The sequence below is a fragment of the Dendropsophus ebraccatus genome, chromosome 5 (genome assembly GCF_027789765.1).
Source record: "Dendropsophus ebraccatus isolate aDenEbr1 chromosome 5, aDenEbr1.pat, whole genome shotgun sequence".
NCBI lineage: Eukaryota > Metazoa > Chordata > Amphibia > Anura > Hylidae > Dendropsophus > Dendropsophus ebraccatus.
In genome coordinates this window covers 36,537,634-36,560,103 of record NC_091458.1, presented here as the reverse complement: position 1 = coordinate 36,560,103, position 22,470 = coordinate 36,537,634, and the positions used below count along the sequence as shown (strand labels likewise).

Below are 22,470 nucleotides of genomic sequence, written 5' to 3'. Positions count from 1 at the left end.
CTAAAGTGGCTACTAAATAACTAAGTTCCTCTGCTATATGCTAAATTGACAGGATGTAGTAGTGCGGTCTGCTGCGTCCTGTTATATTAGCATATAGTAGCAGAACGTTGCCTGAGCTAGGTAAATTTTTTGGGCCTCTGAAACAAATTGCACCTACTACTATACATACTGTACCATAGTACATGATAGCATACTGTTTTTGTGTAAACCTAGTATAACACAACATTCGCCAACCGTGCACTTTGCCGCTATATGCATCTACTCCTCTACACTCCTTGCTCAAGGTTTTATAACGCTGCCTTTTTTAAGAAGCAATACATTTTTTTTTAAATTATTCCCACACCGTGGGACCCTGATCATTTTTGGTAAGCATAATTTAAAAAAACAAAACAAAACATAATGCTACTTTATTCCTAAGTTCCATCTTGTGGACTTGAACCATTATCAGTCATCCATAGCTTACCTCCACCTCTCCCTATATACATCATTGACATAAGTTTTTCTATATTACTGATTGCAACTGTTCTGTGTTTTCAGCTGATTTTCAAGTTAAACATTAAATTTTTTTTTTAAAAAGCAAAGTACAAAAAAGTTACCTATTACCCAGGAGACTTGTTGTACCAGTTACTGTATTTACAGACCATCCTAGTATAAAATGTGACTGCAGCATAAGGTCACTGTGACACAGCAGTATTCTTATTCTGGCCACTTGTGGCTTATGTATACTGATACAGAATACTGAGCAAAGGGTGTACGCCCTCATTGCAATGAGAAAAATTGCTGTGGAAATCGCTGCAGAAATACAGTTCAACCGTGATATGTGAATTCACCCTTAAAGTAGCAACCAGTCTTTGAAGTCATTATCCTTCAGATTTCTGCTAAGCTGGTATCTTATCTAATTTTCAGTTATGATGTCTTCTATATCTCCTATATACTGAACATACACAGAAGAGGGGATCCTGCTCCTCTTTATCACTGTAGCACACCCCTAGAAGCAGCATCAGCATGGAGACATTATAGAGCAGTACTAAGCAGTGTTTACAGTACTGGAGTGAGATATAACACTAATTAGAGCCTGCAGCTGCTTCTCTGTGACTCCTTCTTCCACTTTTGACCCCTCATCCTCCACCTTTCCGTCATAGACTTTTGTGAGCAGCTCTAACTGGTCCCTCAGTGGTCCTGGTTTCTAGCAGTTTTTCAGTGTATGGGTGGGTTCACACTACGGAATCCGCAGGGATAAGTTCTGGCCAATTCTGTTGCTCGTACCAGCTTTTGGTGGAGTGCATATCCGCTCGTGCCATAGAAACCATTCTAGTGTCGGGCAGATTCCGCCGTCCACTGAAAGAATTGACATGTCATTTCTTATGGCGGAATTCGCCCGCCCATAGAGTTGAGTCTATGGGACGAGCGGAGATGCACGCCGCCGTGAACAGGTGTAGATTCCATAGTGTGAACCCATCCTAAATGATGAGATAGAGGCATTTCTAATATTTCATGTTATATAAGATTGTTGAGGATGTGTCAACCATTTAAAGATAGCTCCACCCTTAAACACAGTTTTCTTTTCTTTATCAACTAGGTTCAAAATTCTGAGTGGATTAAATAATTGTAATATATTTTTATACTTATAACATTCATAGTTCAATTTCCCTAATACCTAGTTACATATCCCCTGCATGTACAAAGAGTGAAATGATAGAAACGTGGCTGTTTTCTGCCTCCACTAGGGGGAGTTTAAGTAATAAAATTCTGATACTTAAAAAAAAAAAATATTTCAAACTTCATTGTTTGCCCTTTCACAATCATTTTATAAGTCATGTAACTGCAGATTGGCAATTACGTTATAACTATTGAATCATTCTTTTATGTAAATTTTTTAGAATTTCCAACAGTATGAGGTAGCTATTAGTTTAGCTTAAGCTACCATTAAAGACTTGTCGAATGTGTTTTTATAGTGAGACTTCCTCTGCTGTTTTCTGGGATGCCGCTTCCTGTCCTGAGGTCAATGATGTCTAAAGTGGTTTTGGACAATGAGCAAGGTAAAAAGAGAGTCTTCAAGAAGGACTGTATAGCCCACTATTATGGTTATATGGTCTGATCGACAATCGATAGCGAGAACAGAGTAAATGCATGAGGACTATACAGTACATGGGGATTTCATGGCGGATTGTTTAGCCAGCCCCAAACACAGTTTACTCCAGCATCAATGGAATGCAATGGAAAGCGTAATAGATGGTGCATGCCAGTCACTTCTGGCATCTGATTGGCCATTCCATGATGCAATGTCACAGCTGCTGGGGGCTTTCTGACGGCCTATGTAGCTGCCATGATTGTGCTCCTATTACACCCTGCCACAGACAGGGAGTAATAGAACAGAAGACAACAGTCCTTTGCAATACATTAGAATTGCAATGTACTGTAAAAGTGAAGTCCCCTGGGCAGGGCCCCATTCAGAACAGGGCTTACCAAGGCAAGTGTCGGGGCCCCAGGACCTCCAGGGGCCCAGTGTTCTGATGTTCAGCCTGCTCACAGTAGTGCAGGGTTAGAGGGCTGAACATCAGAAGACACTGAAGACGGAGCAGGATGTGTGAGTCAGTAAGTGTGTGTATGTCAGTCAGTGTGTGTCAGTAATGTGTATGTCCTTAAAGAGTCACTGTCGTATTTTTTTTTTTTTTTTGCAGAAATCAATAGTCCAGGCGATTTTAAGAAACTTTGTAATTGGGTTTATTAGCCAAATCTGCCATTATCTGCATGTAAAAAGCCTTTTCCCAGGTCCCCCCCTCCTTCCTCTTTTTCATCCACTCTGAAAAATCTGAAAATTGTGACTTGTTGCAGGAGACGTACCCTGTCTGTTCTAGGGAGGGGGGAGGAGGAAGGAGGGAGTTAGCCGGCAGCAGAAAGCAGATAACAGAGGATTACAGGCACGGAGCTGGGTGACAGCTGTAATCTGAGCTCAGACAGGTCACTGGTGACTGTCACAGGAGATATCCCGTGAGGGATTTGTAGATTAACTCTTTGTTGTCCTGTTTTGGTCTTTTCTTTAGCTCTCTCCATAGGAGAACAATGAAGACAGGGGGGAGAGCTTCAAACTGCTTTTCATGATAAAAATGCATTTTTCGGATAATAAACCCAATTACAAAGTTTCTTAAAATCGCCTGGACTATTGATTTCTGAAAAAAAAAAATTCACGACAGTGACACTTTAAGTGTGTAAGTGTGTGTGTGTATATGTCAGTCAGTGTGTATGTCATTAAGTGTGTGTGTATGTCAGTCAGTGTATGTTAGTGGTGTCTCAAGTGATTGTGCATAGTGGATGTATGGATGAGGGACCCACTGAGGCTCTGTTGCCCAAGGGCCCGCAAAAACCTGGAGCCGGCTCTGCCCCTGGGGCAATTAAAAGAAATAAGGGGAGATTTATCAAACATGGTGTAAAGTGAAACTTTTCTCAGTTGCCCCCAGCAACCAATCAGATTCCACCTTTCATTTTCCAAAGAGTCTGTGAGGAATAAAAGGTGGAATCTGATTGGTTGCTAGGGGCAACTGAGCCAGTTTCACTTTACACCATGTTTGATAATTCTCCCCCATAGTGTCTACCCCAAAATTCCTGCCTGCTTTCCTCCCTATAAAAGGTATCTGTCTTACAGGAGCGCTGTTTGCTTGCATTGCCTGTCTGGAGAGTTTAACCGGCAGCCTGACTATTGCCATGTTTAATAGCATCTACTCGGCCACGGTGCTGTGGTTCCCTGGATTCTGCTTCCTGCTATCTGCCGTCCTCTGCCTAATCCCATTTGGCGTGGTGTGGTAAGAGCGTCCTTTGTATACAACAGTGTAATCTTTGTAAAAATTATTTCTTGCCGGTAATGAAATCAGTTTTCAATAGTTTAATATTGGATAATGAAGTTAAGGTAATGCAATGGTCTGTGCTGGACAGCGAGCACGAGTTATACATTGACTTCCTTATTATATTAACAGAAGGAAGTACGCAGAAGGTTATAGAGAATTATGCTACATTATGTGCACTTATATAAGATTGTGAATGCAGTGCCGCAGTAGCATACGAAGAAGAGATGGAAGATCCATCGAATATATCAGGAAGGGCTTGGTGTCCATTCCCCCCTCCACCCCTTTACATGTCCCTACATTGTTAGCACCTCACAGGATCTTGCTGCCCATTAAAAGGCATGGGACCGAGAAGAGCTGAGGGCTCCTCATGGGCTTCATCTGGGTAAACCAGGCAGTAAAGGGCAGATTTATCAAACATGGTGTAAACTGGCTCAGTTGCCCCTAGCAACCAATCAGATTCCACTTTTCATTCCTCACAGACTCTTTAGAAAATTAAAGGTGGAATCTGATTGGTTTAGTTGCCCCGAGCAACCAGTTTCACTTTACACCATGTTTGCTAAATCTTCCCCTAAGCATTCAGTATTTTTGCAGCACGTCCACAAGGGAAATCAAGAATTACACAATGTCCATTCACATCAATGTCTATGTAAAAGGAGGACAGCATCACTGTCCCTTATAACCACTCTTCAGTAAGAGATGTGGATCCGAAACAGAGGAAACAGAAACCCCTTCTTCCCCCGTTAAGCTAGAATTATTCTCCAGACAAATATTATTGATGACTTATCCTTTAGGATAGGTTATTAATATCAGATTGATGGGATGCCAACAGCCGCCTTGCACTTTAATCAGCTGAGTGAAACAGAGTTGGAACCAGACAGCGCTGTACATTGCGTAGTGGCCATGCTGGGTTACTGCAGCTCGACTCTCATTCACTTCAATGGGTGCTGAGGTGCAGTAACCCAGTTTGCCCACTACACACAGTACGGCGCTGTCTGCTTCCTGCTTTGTTTCACTGTGTATAGTGGAGTAGTTGCTGTGACAAATGGCCGAACAGTGGGAGGGATCTGACAGTGATTAATTATTCTGAGGATATACCATCAATAAATTGCCCTTTAACACAGTTTACTAAACTGGATAGCCCCTTTAATAAGTTGGCTATTGGCACAAATGTACAACTACAGTACGATTCTGATTATATGGCATCCTCAAGACTGGAGGACATATCAAGAATTCCAGAATTCTGTATCTTTAACATAGAAGCAAACACATACCTACATATACATGTATACTTTTTCCGGTGGGCCTATCTGGTAAACTACAGATCCTTGGTAACACCTGAGTACTCCTGTGGGTTCAGGGCCTACTATATATTGTGGCCTTATATTGTGGCCTACAGTATATCACTCCTATGCGTCTAAAACACATTGGCTTTGTTAGGAAAATGTACAACTATGTTCTTGTTTCTCTCATCTTAGGCTTTTCCTGTGTATCGGGTATCAAGAAAGGGACCACGTCCTTCTGATCAACGAAGAATCCAGCACTGAGGTGGAGTCGTGAAATAATGGCGACACTGTAGGAGAACTGGTGAAGCTCTCGCTCTTTGTAGGGAGTGTGGTATGAAGTACTGGGGTCATTGTGATATCTGCAGAGACTTGATAATGTAATGTAACATCTAATGACCAGAAGCCTTGAAGCCGAGAGCGCTATAGATGTCACCATTACACTTCTTCTTCCTCCTCACCTCTACTGGCTTTTGGTCCTAAAATAGGTGTTAGCTAACATTGACTACTCTTAAAGGGAACATATACATTGAACATACTGATACAGGCAAAGAGGCATAGAGAGATAAGCAGATTCTTGTATACTTAAATTATAACTTAAATAATATGTTTAAAATTATTTATTTTAATTCATGCAAACTCTGGGCTAAAGAGTCCAGTGGGCGGTCCTACCCAGTAACTGACAGCTGAGTGAATAAGTCTCTCCATCCACAGGATCCGAGTGTAGAGATCCGTTGACTTAGTTGACGCTTACTGAGTAGGACCGATCACTGGACTCTTTAGCTCAGAGTTTGCATGGATAAATATATAGGAAGTATTTCTGAAATTTTATTTACAAACCCCTTTAAATTTTGGGGTCACAAGAAAGGTAAATTGCTTACTGCAACATCCTGTCGCGACTGCTGCAAAACCTTACTTTGTGGTCTGTCAACAGCTGGCCGTACACCGTAGATACTGTATGCGCTTGGAGAACCTGCCGATCATCTCATGTGCACAGGGACCTTCTATAACTCTCTCAGTTTGGCAGGTGTTGGATGTGAACTGCTTGATCCTTTTGCTCTCATGGAAATAACCAAGTGCCAGAGGAGTCTGCCAGCAGTATACCCCCCCCCCCCCTTTTTAGAACACTCAGCCAAGTCAAATGTGCATTTTATCAGTCTACCACACAAAGAACCCAATTCTTAATCCATAGTCCCCTATGGAGACCAAAAATATATATATGATGCAAACATATGGTTATTACAAGTGCCATAACATAGAATAGGATTTGGTAAAAAGCAGATCTTGTGTATGTTTACACCAGTTGTGTGACACTCAGTATACGTGCAGCACCAGCGGGCTCTATGCTTTGCCAGCCACCTCCTGGCATTGAGCATGGTATCTCAGGGTAATCTCCTGAAGCTCCTGAGAATGCTGGGCATTTCCTATCTGCAGCCTGCAGCTCCAGACTGTTGTGGTACTTTTATGTAGAGTATTTCTATATGTTGTACAGTTAACTATAAAATAGTTAACAATGCACTTAAAGGGATTCATGTAGTAATATATTTAAATGCAGCTTAATCTCTTGTATTTTTCTTATATATTTTGTCTTTCAGCTCTAGGACATCTCTGCTTGCTGTAAGTGGATAAGGATATTCTTATAGTTTGCTGACCAGACAGGGCCCCCCTAGGACAGGGATGGGGAACCTTCAGCCCTCCAGCTGTTGCAATTCCCATCATGCCCTATGCTATGATTGCTGTCTGTGAATTCTTGATTTCGTATTAACATTTACATTGCACTAGGATGATAGTTGTGGTCCGGCTTACCGAGACCCATTACAGAACACTTTTGCTCATCTCATAAAGGGCTGACATAGTAATTAGAATGTGGTGACCACTAGATAGATTGAGTCTTAGGACAAATATTAAAGGGGTAATTTAGAGATTTTTTTTTTTTTTTTAATTAACTAGCATCAGAAAGTTTTAAATAGATTTGAAAATGATGTCTAGTTCCAAAGCTCGTCTTCCAGTACTTATAAGCTGCTGCGAAGCATTGTGTCAGACTGGCAAGAATACACCACTTCCTGCAGGACATACATTAGCTAATAAGTACTGGAAGACTTGAGATTTTCTGAATAGAATTTATAAACTTAGGACAGGAGAGGTGCTGGTTCTGGAATAAAGTGGCCATGTTTTTCTAAGCCTAGACTACCCCTTTAATGTCAGGCGACAATGTAAAAGTCACTTCCACCTTTGGACAGGTCGTAGAATTATTACAAAAAGTTTTCATTGTTAAACTGTCTCAATGAATGAGCAAGAAGGAGCATGTGGCTTAGCGTGCGACAAGAGACAGTCCTATAGATTTACTATCGGAGTTCATCTTTGTTGCATAATCAGAGCTGGTAGAGGGGGTGCTTAGTGCACGCCTCCCCCAGTCCGTTCTACCCATCAGTGGGGTCTGGACACTCATATCTGAACTGATCAAAACTTTTCTCGTGTCTCTTTTGACATGTCTAAGGTTTTTGGAAGTGACAGTGACCATTAACAGGTGGGACCCCGACCTATGGTGAGAATGGAGTTACACTGATAGAGTGTGGGACCTCCTTAACCATCATCACCTGTCCGAAGACAACCACTGTAAGGTAGAGGATAGGACTTCAATTTATTGCCAAAGATTTGTAATGCTTTTTTCTATACAGATGTATATTTTCTTTAACTACAAATGTATTTTATCTATGGACATTGAGGAATAGATGTATATATTATAATAAAGGACAAGTCAGAAGATATAAAGAGATAAATGTAACGTACCATATACAATTGTGAGTAATGGGAATCATGCCAGCAGGACGTTGTCATTTACATATGGAAATTAAACAAATGCAAACATTCTCATGAAATGTGTGTCATTGTACTAATCATTACATGGAGTAGGATGGTAACCTGACCGGTTTACGAACAAAGTCGTATTAACCCTTTCACTACAAAAGATATACTACTCCAGTGATTATATATATATATATATATATATATATATATATATATATATATAATGTATAATATATATGCAGTTTCAGCATCTTAAATAATCCACAGGAGTGGGTATACCCCAACAAAAAGTGTCAGTGTCTCAGTAACATGTCATGTGTCATCAATTACAGCCTCACAGTGACGTCTCACACTGTTTACAAGTTCACTTATTGGCTGCTGAGACATGGCCGTAGGGCTGGGCGATAATGGCCTAAATCAATATCGCGGTTTATCGTACATTTAGCCGCGGTAACGATATATTGAACAATAATTATGACACGCCCCTTTTAAAAGCCACACCCGTTTTGAAAACCCCTATTTTCCGATGGTAATACAAACGTGAATTTATTCCATATAACAATGTGCAGCAAACTTCACAAGTAATATACAACGTTTTGGCGTCTCCTATGCCATTTTCAAATGCCACTTGAAAATGGTGTAGGAGACGACGAAACATCGTATATTACTTGTGAAGTTTGCTGCACATTGTTATATGGAATAAATTCACGTTTGTATCACCATCAGAGTGCTGCAGACTATTTTTTACTAGCTGACTTGGTATTCGACTGCTGGCCTCCACAGTTCGTTTAGTGTGCTGCCTATATTGTTTGCTTTATCTATCTATGTATCTATCTATATATACAGTGTATATGTGTGTATGTGTATATATATATATATATATATATATATATATATTAGTGTGTATGTATAGACAGATAGATAGATAGTATAGGAAAATCCACAGCACTCCTAATGCAATTCAAGGTGCGATTTATTGAAAAAGCAAGTGCAGCATACAGACGCAACATTTCAGCAGCTATTCGCCACCATTTTCAAGCTTGAAAATGGTGGCGAATAGCTGCTGAAATGTTGCGTCTGTATGCTGCACTTGCTTTTTCAATAAATCGCACATTGAATTGCATTAGGAGTGCTGTGGATTTTCCTATACTATTTAAATACGGTCCCAGGTCTTGACTTCTACCTCTCTTGAAGTGCTGCTACTATTTTCCTGTGATTTAGATAGATAGATGATCTTCTATTTCTCTCTATCTATCTCTCATATCTACCCCCAGTCACTCAGTGGCTGCAGGGGTCAGGTATGGGGTGGACACCTCCTTCCTCCCCCAGGCACCGCTCTCTCTCTCCCGCACAGGAATCCTCAGCCCCTGTCACTCAGTGCTGTAGCACATATACCTGTGTCCCGGACTGAGCGTCACACATGGCTGCTTCCAGCACTGACAAAACATAACGGGGCTCCGAGGATTCCTGTGCGAGACAGAGTGCGGTGGCCAGTGAAGCATGGAGGTGCCGACCCATACCTGACCCCAACTATATATGCGGGAGAGGGGGGCAGGGCTCACCGTGCAGCTTCCAAAGAAGCTAGGAGAAGTGAGCCGCCCGGCAGCAGCAGCGCTGAGCTCACACTGGAGGGGACGCTGCCGCCTGTGCGCAGCCTGTCACATCTACAGCCTTCCTCTCCAGCCCACACAGCAGGATCTTCCATCCCCTGCCCTGCAGCAGTATATGTGCGTCCTGGCTCGCCTCCACCTCTCCACCCGGGACCCCTCTCTCTCCCTGCACCAGAGCATGCGGCCGCCGGGTGGGTGGGGGGGAATACCGCAGATACTGTCCTGGCAGAGTTGAGGTCGGTTAACCAACGCCAGTGACGGTATCAGTATTTTTGCGGTATACTGCCCAGCCCTACATGGCCGCCACTCTTCTTAAAGGGCGATCCTTGGGTCAGTGAGGTTCTGGGGTATAGAGTTACCAGACTCCACAACGGGTTCTCTACTGACTAGACACACCTACCCTGTACACTGTACTACTACCACCACCAAATGCAACCGTGGCTGGTACATGGCGCTCTTCTTGATGTCTCCAATATCATTGGCAACCACCATTTCTGCTCAGCATGAGTACACTTTCATTGGTGAGCAGCACTGAGGCCCACTCATCCCTTGGGGTGGGAGAGCAATTACACGAGTTCTGCCCTGTAATTTTGTTCCAGTTTGATGTAAGCTGAGATGCATATGGTACAAGATCTACAATAACACAGCTGTATACCTGTATATATGCTCATGCAAGGGAAGCCATCAGTCACCATGTGTGCGGAAAACCAATTTGTGGACTCACTAGAGATGAGTGAATTTACAGTAAGAATGAAGCAAACCACTTCGTTCCTATCTGCATTCTGCTCATCAGCCGGCTGCCTTTCAAGTCGGTGCCGGTTTTCTCCCAGATCCCGGATCCAGCTTTTCCCAGCACTACTGTCTCTACTCTCAAGGATAGAGAAGGGGTCCATTGGATAAGTTTTATTGCAACTTGCAAAAAATGACATTGATGTATTCTATAGCTTTATTATGGCCACAAGTCCTATACCAGACCTTATACCCTGTAACGTCAGATGTCTGTTTATTCAGAGCTTTATAGGCCAGTTACACATTTTGTGGTAAATCCTCACATTTTTTGCAATCTAATCCTCTGGAAATGCAGTTAAGCGGCATAACACAATTTTCAATCAGAATACATTTCCACAATGAGCTGAAAGAAATCTGCTTACAAGGAGTTTTCTTCACTTCCAGCCCTTTCCCTGATTAATCTCAGTGAGAAAAGCGGCTGCCTCCCATACAGATCAGCTGCACTCCCCGGCCGCCTCTCAGCAGCTGCAGTAGTGACTAAGCACATTGTGGGCCTGAAAATATAAACCCTGCAAAACCTAAACTGAAGGATCACAATAAGGACCTGAGCCAAAACCTGCAGTGGTAATAGAGCTCTCCTCTCCCGGGAGCCCAGCGGGGACCTGCGGTAACTGAAGCCTACAATCTGCCTCGTCCTCATATGACTCGCACCATCATTAGCCAGACTTATACTTATTCTGCACCAACATGATACCAGCACTCCCGCTGCCAGCTATTCACATTAATATATATTACAAAGCAGAAGTAATCCAAAAGCATATTCTTGGAAAAACAGCCCACCTTCAAAGCATTGTGTAAAGGAAATACATGACATAGTACATGGGGGGGGGGGGCGCTTTCCAACTACTGGGGCCCCATGCCATCTTTAGAACCCTCAAACCCATTCACTGATAGTCTAAGGAGGCACCGAAGATAACAGAAACTGCTTTCATCTATCTCCAGGGGTTCAAAAGAAAATGAATAGAGTGTTGGCACACATGCACGACTATGACGCCATCCAGTCGTAGTCGTGCATCTGTTCTCGAGTTATGCCTTATCTTATAGATAGGGCATACATTGTCAAGATGGGAATACCTCTTTAAAGGGGCACCCAGTAACCTTATTTATCCACATAATAAAGGTTTCTGATCAATGGTGAGCTGACCCTTGTGGCTGAACAGAACAAGACAATACTGTGCACATCTCTTTCATTCACTTTATGGAGCACTTAGATATCTCTATTGGCTCCACAGAGAATGAATGGAGCAGCAGAGCCCATACTTGTTTTGCCACCTAATTTAGCTGGGAGAGTTGGGTCCCAGCGGTCTGACCTAGTGATCAGACACTTATCCACTAAGAACAAGTTACTAGGTACTGGAATAACTCTGTGAGACAGCTGTCATACCCCAACCACCTTTTAAGGGGCCCATTTTACCTTAAATACCTGTTGGTCGAATGCCATCTCCTCCATAAACCCCAAATCCATGAATGTTCAAGCTCTGCTGAACAGTTTAAGGATGGATTCATACTGTGGAATTCTCGCGGATAAACTACACGGAATTCTGCAGTATGTCCACGCGCCTTTCCGCCAGCTCCATAGACACCATTCTATGGGCAGGCGTATTCCGCTATCCGCCAAAAGAAGTGACATGTCACTTCTTTCGGCGGATAGCGGAATACGCCGGCCCATAGAATGGTGTCTATGGAGCCGGCGGAAAGGCGCGCGGACAGCCGGCGGAATTCCGCAGTATGAACCCACCCTAAAGCAGGGATTGGGAACCTTCAGCTCTCCAGCTGTTGCAAAACTGCAATTCCCATCATGGCTGGATGGCTGTCCAGGCATGATGGGAATTATAGTTTTGTAACAGCTGGAGGGCCAAAGGTTCCCAATCCCTGCTTTAAAGCTTCTCGGTACTGTACTGACAGCCTTGTGGCCAAGTTAGTACAGTTCCAAGAAGAATTAAACTGTTTTGGAGCTCCTGGCATCATAATGATACATGATGTTCCGATAATTTGTTCTGTTGCACACAGTCTGTACATACGAACTGTGCCGGGAACATGGAATAGGCCCTTACTCTGGACATTAGGGAGCGCATTGTAACCCAATTCAGCACCATTCTCAGTCTTCTATTTGTAGGGACATATTCAGTCAATGAAACGTGAGCGGCACACAGACACAGAGTTTCATGGACTAAACATAGTTGTGTGCATGCAGCCTACTAGGAAGATTTGCGCCTTTTTCCAATGTTGGGAATTTATTGTGTCCATAAACCCCTACATAGCTGACCTGATGGGACAGCAGACTTAAAGGGGTGTTCTGGAGAAAAAAAATGTTTTTAAATGAACTGGTGGCGGACAGTACAGTATTAACAGGGCTGTGGAGTCAGTATCCTATCAGGTCCGACTCCTGCTCCTTCATAAATGGCCAGTCATATACCAGGGGAGTTATTTATCACACTGGCTCAGCAGCTTCTCCCTAATGTTCTACATGATCCTGGGGTGACTTCTGAGTGAAAAAAGAAATACTGTATATAAAGCAGATTCTCCTGTGTGTGCAGTGGATACAGCCAGTCTCCAGCCTCCGTGTCCTGAACTGCTCACAACTAGACTAGATGGAGCAGGTGGTCTTTTCCTGCTTACAATCTTCTATGCTTTTTTAACTAAATATTCACCATACACAAAGATACACTGCTAACACTGCCAGATACCCGATATAGAAGGTGACTGTGGGAGAACACAATAGCACGCACAGACACACACACAGCCTGCTGCAGCCATAGCACACATATACACACACACACACACACACACACACACACACACACACACACACACAATCTTCTCCCAGAGATAAAACAACACATTGAGGACAGAGGTTACTGCTGCATATATTCTCTATATTACACAGGATATCTTCATATTACACTGCTGCTCATATACAATCATCCAGCATCCAGGAAGAGAACAACACAGATCTTCCCCCACACAATGGACTCTTCCCGCTCAGAAACAAACTGCAAAATAGTGACCGACAACTTTTCCATGACCCCCCTTATGTAATAGGGCCAGTGTCCTATTGGAATGTTGCTCATAAAGTATATTGATGAGCAAAACTTATAAAATTCATAATCAAAACTCAATTCTAAATTCTAAGATTTTTTATTGTTTTTTTTTTTTTAAAGCTGGAGTCAGTACATTTTTTCTGACTCCAGACAAAACTAGCTCCGACTCCGCAGCCCTGAATATTAACATAGCAAAGCGCTTGATTACACTTCGCCATGTCAACTTTTCCAGGCACATGGAGCAGAGTTCAAGAGCAGCAGCCTGACATGCTATGGCCAAGTTTAACAAAGAATTTTGTTGTTGTTTTTTTTATACTGCAAATTTGCTTATCTCTAGCAGGAAGTTATACAGATTTGTAAATTTATTCTGTTCAAAACTTCAAGCTATCCAGTACTTATCAGCTGCCGTATGTCCCACGGTAAGTGGTGTATCCCTTCCAGTCTGACATGGTGCTCTCTGCTGCCACCTCTGTCCCTGTCAGGAACTGTCCAGAGCAGGAGGGGGTTTTCTATGGGAATTTGCTACTGTTCTGGACAGTTCCTGACAAGACAGAGGTGGCAGCAGAGAGCACTGTGCCAGACTGGAAAGGATACACCACTCACTGCAGGACATACAGCAGCTGATAAGTACTGGAAGGCTGGAGACTTTTTTTAAATAGAAGTAATTTACAATTTTTTAATAATTGAAATTTTCCTAGCCTCCTCCAATGTATGTACCTTGTAAGGATCTCACAGTAAAACACTGTATATTATTGGTATAAACAGGCACAATATTTGCTGGAATTACAGAAATCGTAAGGTTTTGATATCCGCAGTAGACAAGCCCAAACATAAAACCGCATTTGCCAGTGATTTCAAGTAAGTTTCACTAAACGTAAAAAGAGACCAGAGTTTTCTTGTAGCATTTTTACTTTGTAGTTTTCAGAAATCAGAAATAGCTGCATGTTATACAGCTGAAGGGAAAAGATTACAAAACAGTCCACAGATTTTACAAAAGAATCAGAACATTTTATTCAAGTAGCTGAAATAATTTATTATAACAAGCCCAACTTGTGCTCCATCATCATGTGGGGCTCTCCCATCATCTCACACTCGGCAGGATCTGCAAAACATAAATGGCAGCTGGTCAGCTACAGACACGCTTCTTTCCTGCACTTATGCCTTGTGACTCCTCTGCCTTTACTTCTATTAGCATGGGGATACAATGATAAAAGGAAAGGCTGGCAAACTTCAGAGCTGCTACTGGCATGACACTGCTGGATCCCTGTGCTCTTGTGGAGATCAAACATTGTCCCACACAGAGAAATAAGACAAACCCAACTTTAAATAGGACTCTGCAAGCTGGCATATCGCTAGGATATACGCAACTGTGAAAACTGAAAGCATCTGTGATCACAAGAGCAGAAGAGAATCGTGGTTAGTCCAGATTATATTACTAGCTGGATATATACCGTACATGTATACACCATTAGCGCAGCTTCACGTGGTGAATCGCAGCAGATTTAACTCTGCGAGTTCCGCAGCAAAATCCATGGCGATTCCCGATACTGTGAGTTTGAATAGGGGTTACATACTGGCAATGAAATTTTCATTCTGCTGCGAGTACGTAAATGCTGGCCCCCTTAACCCACTGCTGACAGGAGAATATGTTACCTGGTCCGCTCTGGCTGCATCTGAGGCTCCCAGTTTCCATAGGTCCCGCTAAGCCAATCAGTGCACGGCCCCGTCGCAGTCAGTGATTGGTTGGGCGGGACCTATGGGAGTCTGGAACCTCAGAAGCAGCCAGAGCGCGGGCCAGGTGACGTATGCTCGGGGTGGTGACGGGTTAAGGGTGCTGGCATTTACATACTCGCAGCAGAATGAAAATACCAGTGCCGGTATGTGACCCTATTCAAACTCACAGTAGCGGGAATCACTGTGGATTTTGCAGCGTGAAATCCAATGTGATTCGCTACATGTGAAGCGGCCCTAAAAAGACATTCGATAATCATGAGTTGGCCTCTTGCACATGTGAGGAAAATCTATCCAGATTTCTTATTAGGAAATCCAGATTTATTTCCTAACCCATAGGGTTCTATTAGGCGCGGATAGGCGTCCAGATTTTTCCTGGAGTGTACCTGTGCCAAATAGGGCCAGAAATTATAGGACATGTCCTATTTTTATCTGGAATTCCAGTACAGATGCCTCATAGAACCCTATGGGAGCATCCGGAATACATACAGAATCTGCCCTTCCCCCCCAGAGCTGAGGTGTTTGAGTGACATCACTTCTGTGCTGGCTAGGCAGGAAGGGAAGCAAAGTCAGCTAAATTTTTTAAGTTCAGTTTTTATTGTCATGAAATACTGATAGGCTTCAGGATCAGTATTTCCTGATCTTAAAAACGGACACAGACGTGTGCAGGAGGCCTTACACAGTATTGGCTGCAATGACAGACGGAATGAGAACTTTTACCATTGAGAATATCCTCAAAGCCAATACATTCATCGTTCCCTCTCAAGGTGTCCAGAGCAATGTTAGAGCTCTGCAGGAATGGAAGACGTTGAATCTACAAAAAAAATAAAATAAATAATAATCACAATCCATACAATAACCATATATGTCCCAACTAAAAATAGCATTTTTGGGCCTATAGCTTTGGGCCCCCCCCCCAAAAAATTTTTTAAAATTTAGAATCCACATTTTAAATATCAGGTGCGCAATTACAAGAACTATAACCCTGGAGGGAGAGTTCTTTCAGCGTAAAGTCCTACAGTGTTTATCAGGAAGGAAGGGCATGTGCCACCGGGCCTGCTAAAAGGGCAACTTTATGCCACTAAAGGTCCCCATACACTCTATACTTATGTCAGCGGCATATTCACTAACTTCAGTAGAGCCTGAACCAACCCATCATAGGACCTTGTTGATGCTAGTATGACCAGACTGCAAGTATAACTGGTTTCTTATCGGTGTCGGGCTACCGTTGACACGGTCCGTTTTTCAAACTGCCGTCCGTTCCTGCACCCGGCGCAGTTTTCTTCTCGTGCACTGGCCTGGCTCTATGCACTGATGTGTGATGCATCTCCATTAAAATCAAGCAGGGCCGCGTCACCAAGGGGAGGGGATATCACCACAATGGGGATGCCGGGCCCGCCTCTAGTACATAGAGCTGGGCCGCATTAAATGGCACAGAGCACAGGAGCTGAGCAGCGTTTTGTAAAAAAAAATAAAGAAAAAAAAGACTGTCACCAGGATACCAGCACCAATAAGGTACAGAATTTTCCCCCCCCCATAGTGCTGATGGTACAAAACATTAAACTGTGTTTACCCCAGAAAAAGGTGATCCTAAAAGACTAGCTGTCACATAGTGTATTCTTAGAGTGCTCGACAGAGACGCAAAAAAAAAAAGTCAGTGGAGTCTTGGTTGGGAGTTTCAAAACACGGGATAGCCAGATATCTCTAGCCTGTTGCCACGGGGTGCCTCCATGATAGGGAGAGCACCACACCACCCTGATAAATAGCCCCTTAAGTCCCACTCAGTTGCGAGTATTGGAACATAAATAGGGAAACAACAGGGTGACCCCTTTTTGTCAATGTCTAACTCAAGATACGAGTATTGCGATCATGACAAGGGCTTGCCAAGGCAGGCTTCCATCCACAGACAGCTGTTTTGGGGTATTTACCCATCGTCAGTGTGGAGTAGGATTCTGGCTAGTTGGGGCAATGACAAATCAACCAACAAAACACAGTAATCACTGAACTCAAGAAGAACAGTGAAAAAAAACTCCATTGAAGCACTCAATAATCTCCACTGATGCTCCCAAAAATTTAAATATGCAAAAAAAAGTCTTGGTTGCGAGTTTCAAAACACGGGTTAGCCAGATATCTCTAGCCTGTTGCTACGGGGTGCCTCCATGATCCACAGACAGCTGTGGATGGAAGCCTGCCTTGGCAAGCCCTTGTTATGATCGCAATACTCGTACCTTGAGTTAGACATTGACAAAAAGGGGCCACCCTGGTGTTTCCCTATTTATGTTCCAATACTCGCAACCGAGTGGGACATAAGGGGCTATTTATCAGGGTGGTCATCATGGAGGCACCCCGTGGCAACAGGCTAGAGATATCTGGCTATCCCGTGTTTTGAAACTCACAACCGAGACTCCACGGACTTTTTTTTGCATATTTAAATTTTTGGGAGCATCAGTGGAGACTCTTGAGTACTTCATTGGAGTTTTTTTCACTGTTCTCCTTAAGTTCAGTGATTACTGTGTTTTGGTGCTCGACAGACATGCCTATCATTATGACAAGCTGCCTACATGTATGCACACATTTATACCTCTATAAGTAAATATAATAAAGTACCTGTTTTGCTGCTTTGAACTCCATTTGCAGCTTTAGAGGTGCATGCAAGCCCTGGATGTTTCTTAGAGTAGAGAAACTGACTTTCTCCTGGTTTATCTGGAACTATACAAGATGAAAAATATTAGCAATAGATGCATGAAGGTGTAATAGTTACATATTTTACAGTGCTGTAGATTGTCCCCATCGGTCTCTGCCCCCCAAAGACTCACAATCTACTTTCCCAATCCCAGACACAAGTACATAGGAAGCCACGTAACCTATCACTGTATTTTTTATACTGACCACCTGAAAATCAACAAGACTAATCTCATCGATTTTTTTTTGTCTGTGTCACAAAAGTGTTGGATTAAGATGGTGCTGTGGATATCAACTTTTTTTTTTTTTTCAAATCAACTGGTGTCAAGCAGTTATACAGATTTGTAAATTCTTTCTATTCGAAAATCTCAAGTCTTCCAGTACTTATCAGCTGCTGTATGTCCCACAGGAAGTGGAGCTTTCCACCCAGTCTGACAGAATGCTCTTTGCTGCCACCAGTCTGTGACTGGAACTAACAGTAAATCCCTACAGGAATCCTCTTCTGCTCTGGACAGTTCCGGTCATGGACAGAAGTGGCAGCAGAGCACTGTGTCAGACTAGAAAGAATAAACCACTTCCTGCAGAACATACAGCTGTTGATAAGGAGTGGAAGACTTGAGATTTTATATATAAAAGTCCCTTACAAATCTGTATACCTTTGACACCAGTTGATTTGAAAACATTTTTTTTGCCAGAGTATCCCTTTAAAGGGGTTGTCTAAAGAGCGTAGGAAGGCCTTCTGCTCACCGACGCTCACTTCTGACTATTTCTAATCTCCGAACTAAGTCCTCCAAGACATGTAAGGGGCAAACATATGTTGTGGTTTCATCTGCACACAATATCCAATAGCTGCACTATGTCATCTCACCATGGGTGATATCATTCAGCTATTAAGCTCCATCATGATCAGGATATACGCCTGCCCGCTCTACGTATTGGAAGGCTTCAGCCCTCTTTTGCTTCTTGGACAACCCCTTTAATGGACCCCATCAACAGAGATGGACTCAGATCCTGACAGGTAGATCAGCAGCCATTAAACATACAATGTACTACTTTTTTTTGTCTTCCGATTAATACTCACATTTTTCTCTGACAGTTCTAGGCTATGGCTTGGTAAGAGGTCACTTTGCACACTGGAAAACCTGCAATAAAAAAAACAGGGTGTAAATTATTTTGAATATATATATATATATTTTCCTATTTTCCTAGTCCTGCAATGCCAGTATCTGACTTTGTTGTGTTACAACTAAGTGACATTTCATCCATAAAAACATAAGGTCTCTCACACTGGGTGACATGGTTATGTGAATCAATATATAATAGCCCACACCCATATTAGTAATGAATAGAAGAAGAAAGTTACAGATTTATAAAACTCTTTGCTGCCCACAGCAACCCATCACAGCTCAGCTTTCATTGGACAAAATCAAGGTAGAAAATGAAAGAAGTGTTGTGATCGGCCACCGCGGGCACCAAGTAGTTTTTCTGTTAGTTTCATTAGTCTCTCCCAATATTTTTATATTTTGTTTTTTTCAGAGGAGAACAACTGAGAGGAAAAGTAAAAGCCCGGCACATCGAGTACAAATGTCACATAAACACTCATGAGTTTTAACATACAACCCCATACCGCCCCTAGTGCGCCAAAGTGACTTATTAGCAAAGGGAATAAACATCTAATATCACGGTAACAGCGCAGAGGATAAAACTAAGAAACTTACCTTCATCCTCAGCGCGCTATAGGGAGTTATCAGCAGATTAGCTACATCTAACCGGCTGATAAGGGCCCTATTACACCAACAGATTATCTGACAGATTTTTGTAAGCCAAAACCAGGAATGGATTTGTAAAGAGGAGGAATCTCAGTCTTCCTCTTGTTACCTGTTCTCTATTTATAGTGCATTCCTGGCTTTGGCTTAAAAAAATCTGTTGGTGTAATAGGGCCCTAACAGGAATTGAGCTGCAGTAACCCAGCGCTGTCACTACACAATGTACAGCGCTGTCCGATCCCTGCTCTGTTCCTATTGTATTGTGAGTGCTATATCTCTGGCAAACAGCCGATCAGCAGGGTGCCAGCTGCCGATCACATATCCTGATGAGAGGTCATTGATGAAAACCCTTTAAATCTCCACAATTACATCCATGTGTCACATACCCAGCTCGCAGAGTATCCTGAACTCCATATCCACCATACTGAGTAGAGAGCTCAGCGATTGGGATGCTGTCCTTCAGCTGGGAGGAAAGGGCCTTGGTGTTCTGAAAAACAAGATTGAGATCATAATGCGCTATATAATATATAATATATGTGGCTACAAGCTTTGGGCCCAAAAGTGAGGGCATATGCAGTCAGAGGTAATCCCCCCCCGTCAGTCTCCCATAACATCTCCTGTGGATTGAGGCATAACCTAGGATTAGAAATACATGTCTGCTTTTTTTCAAAAAACAGCGCCACTCCTGTCCAGGTTGTGTGTGGTATTGCAGCTCAGTTCCATTGAAGTGAATAGAGACTAAATATAATTCCACACACAGCCTGCAGACAGGGGTGGCGCTGTTTCTTAAAGCAGCTATGTTTTTCTATCCCTGGATAACTCCAGGTTAGTCCAGTAGTAAGGGTCCATTTACACAGAAAGATTATCTGCCAAAGATTTGAAGCCAAAGCCAGAAACAGACTATAAACAGAGATCAGGTCATAAAGGAGAGACTGAGATATCTCCTTTTTTCAAATCCATTCCTGGCTTTGGCTTCAAATCTTTGTGTAAACGGACCCTAAGGCAGAGCCCTGGCTGGTAGGCAGAGGCAGAGACCACACTACGGATCACAGCGAGGGCCACAACCCTCAGCCCACCCTCACAGTATATAGCCAGGCTATGAGCTCGGCACCAGGCGGGAGGCCGGTGACACAGCAAGACACAGCCGGCAAACAGAAACCGAAAGCGCGCAGGAGAAGCACGTCCGCCTCACACGGCTGTCCCCCGCATCACTGTACACGGAGATAAGGTGCCGGTACACCGCACAGCGCTCACCATGATGACAGGAATTTCTCCGGTTATAAATCGCCTATTCCCATTCAGTGCCCGGAACGCAGACTCACTCCGGAGCTCTACAGCGCATGCGCACGTAACCGGACGTTGCGTAACGACGTCAAAATATTACGTGCATAAGCGCGCAAGGGGGCGGAGCTAGTATTGTAAACACTGTATTGCTTTCTTAGCGCTAGTTTCGGTATAGATTGTTGCTGTGGGCCGATTGGTTGTCATGGCGAATTCATGTACTGGCCGTAAAACATCTGTTGCAAAACTACAGTTTCCACTATGGTGTTGGCCAGACATCTCTGTCTCCTCGCTTCAAGTTCTGAGCCCCCAAATAATTCAGACCCAGGCAAGAACTCTAAATACAGACCCCAAACCTCATTGCGTATATGTCAGACCCTAAAAGTAATTCAGTAATAATCAGACCTGGAAACCCTAACTAACAGGACTCCAGACCTTCTCAGTAGACGGATTTATCCACACCAGCCCTATAACCTTATTAGACGCCCTAAATTAGATCCCAGACTAGATTCTTTACATAATTATACCCTTTAAATGTGTCAGATACCAGACCTCCTAAATTTTTGAGACCTCGGACCAACCCTCTAATATCAGGTCCCAGATCCTGAAAGTTTAATAGACACCAAATCCCTCAATATTCTCTCTGGTAATAAGTTCTCCTCGCACACTTATCATAGTGGTGTACTAGGTACTGAGCTCAGGTCCGGTTATTGATGGTACACTACCATTCAAAAGTTTGGGGTCACCCAGTTTTGTGTTTTCCATGAAAAGTCACACTTCTTCACCACCATACGTTGTGAAATGAATGGAAAATAGAGTCAAGACATTGACAAGGTTAGAAATAATGATTTGTATTTGAAATAACATTGTTTTTACATCAAACTTTGCTTTCGTCAGAGAATCCTCCTTTTGTAGCAATTCCAGCATTGCACACCTTTGGCATTCTAGCTGTTAATCTGTTGAGGTAAGCTGGAGAAATTGCCCCCCAACGCTTCTAGAAGCAGCTCCCACAAGTTGGATTGGTTGGATGGGCACTTCTGGCGTACCATACGGTCAAGATGCTCCCACAACAGCTCAATGGGGTTCAGATCTGGTGTCTGCGCTGGCCACTCCATTACCTATGATAGAATACCAGCTGCTGCTTCTGCTGTAAATAGTTCTTGCACAATTTGGAGGTGTGTTTAGGGTCATTGTCCTGTTGTAGGATGAAATTGGCTCCCATCAAGCGCTGTCCACTGGGTATGGCATGGCGGTGCAGAGTGATCGCCTTCCTTATTCAGAATCCCTTTTACCCTGTACAAATCTCCCACCTTACCAGCACCAAAGCAACCCCAGACCATCACATTACCTTCACCATGCTTAACAGAAGGCGTCAGGCATTCTTCCAGCATCTTTTCATTTGTTCTGCATCTCACAATCGTTCTTCTTTGTGATCCAAACACCTCAAACTTGGATTCATCCGTCTACAACACTTTTTTCCAGTCTTCCTCTGTCCAATGTCTGTGTTCTTTTGCCCATCTTAATCTTTTTCTTTTATTGGCCAGTCTCAGATATGGCTTTTTCTTTGCCACTCTGCCCTGAAGCCCAAAATCCCGCAGCCGCCTCTTCACTGTAGATGATGACACTGGTGTTTTGCGGGT

The 22,470-nt window shown here is 43.2% G+C and overlaps 2 protein-coding genes across 2 annotated transcripts in view; one reads left to right on the top strand and one right to left on the bottom strand.

Annotated features, from left to right (window-relative positions):
* Nucleotides 1-8,001, top strand: part of SLC46A3 (solute carrier family 46 member 3) — a 33,756-nt gene extending 25,755 nt beyond the window's left edge. Inside the window, exons 4-6 of the mRNA XM_069969873.1 lie at nt 1,956-2,039; nt 3,644-3,800; nt 5,318-8,001. Coding sequence (XP_069825974.1) covers nt 1,956-2,039; nt 3,644-3,800; nt 5,318-5,399 — 323 coding nt within the window. The 3' untranslated portion in view covers nt 5,400-8,001. The remainder of the gene's footprint in view (nt 1-1,955; nt 2,040-3,643; nt 3,801-5,317) is intronic.
* A 6,355-nt stretch (nt 8,002-14,356) lies between these two features.
* On the bottom strand, nt 14,357-20,912 carry POMP (proteasome maturation protein). The gene is made up of 6 exons (XM_069969872.1): nt 20,804-20,912; nt 19,936-20,036; nt 18,865-18,925; nt 17,709-17,810; nt 15,822-15,915; nt 14,357-14,472 (listed from the first exon to the last, which is right to left on the bottom strand). The coding sequence occupies exons 1-6, from the start codon at nt 20,804-20,806 to the stop codon at nt 14,405-14,407; spliced, it is 429 nt and encodes a 142-aa protein (XP_069825973.1). The 5' UTR covers nt 20,807-20,912; the 3' UTR covers nt 14,357-14,404.
* Between the last annotated feature and the right edge of the window lie 1,558 nt (nt 20,913-22,470).

What these genes read in the sequence shown, in the direction of transcription:
- POMP (XM_069969872.1), bottom strand. An exon ending in CAGGATACTCTGCGAGCTGG is followed by an intron (nt 18,926 to 19,935) that starts GTATGTGACACA and finishes TTTTTATTGCAG; the next exon opens with GTTTTCCAGTGTGCAAAGTG. An exon ending in AGTTCAAAGCAGCAAAACAG is followed by an intron (nt 15,916 to 17,708) that starts GTACTTTATTAT and finishes TTTTTTTTGTAG; the next exon opens with ATTCAACGTCTTCCATTCCT.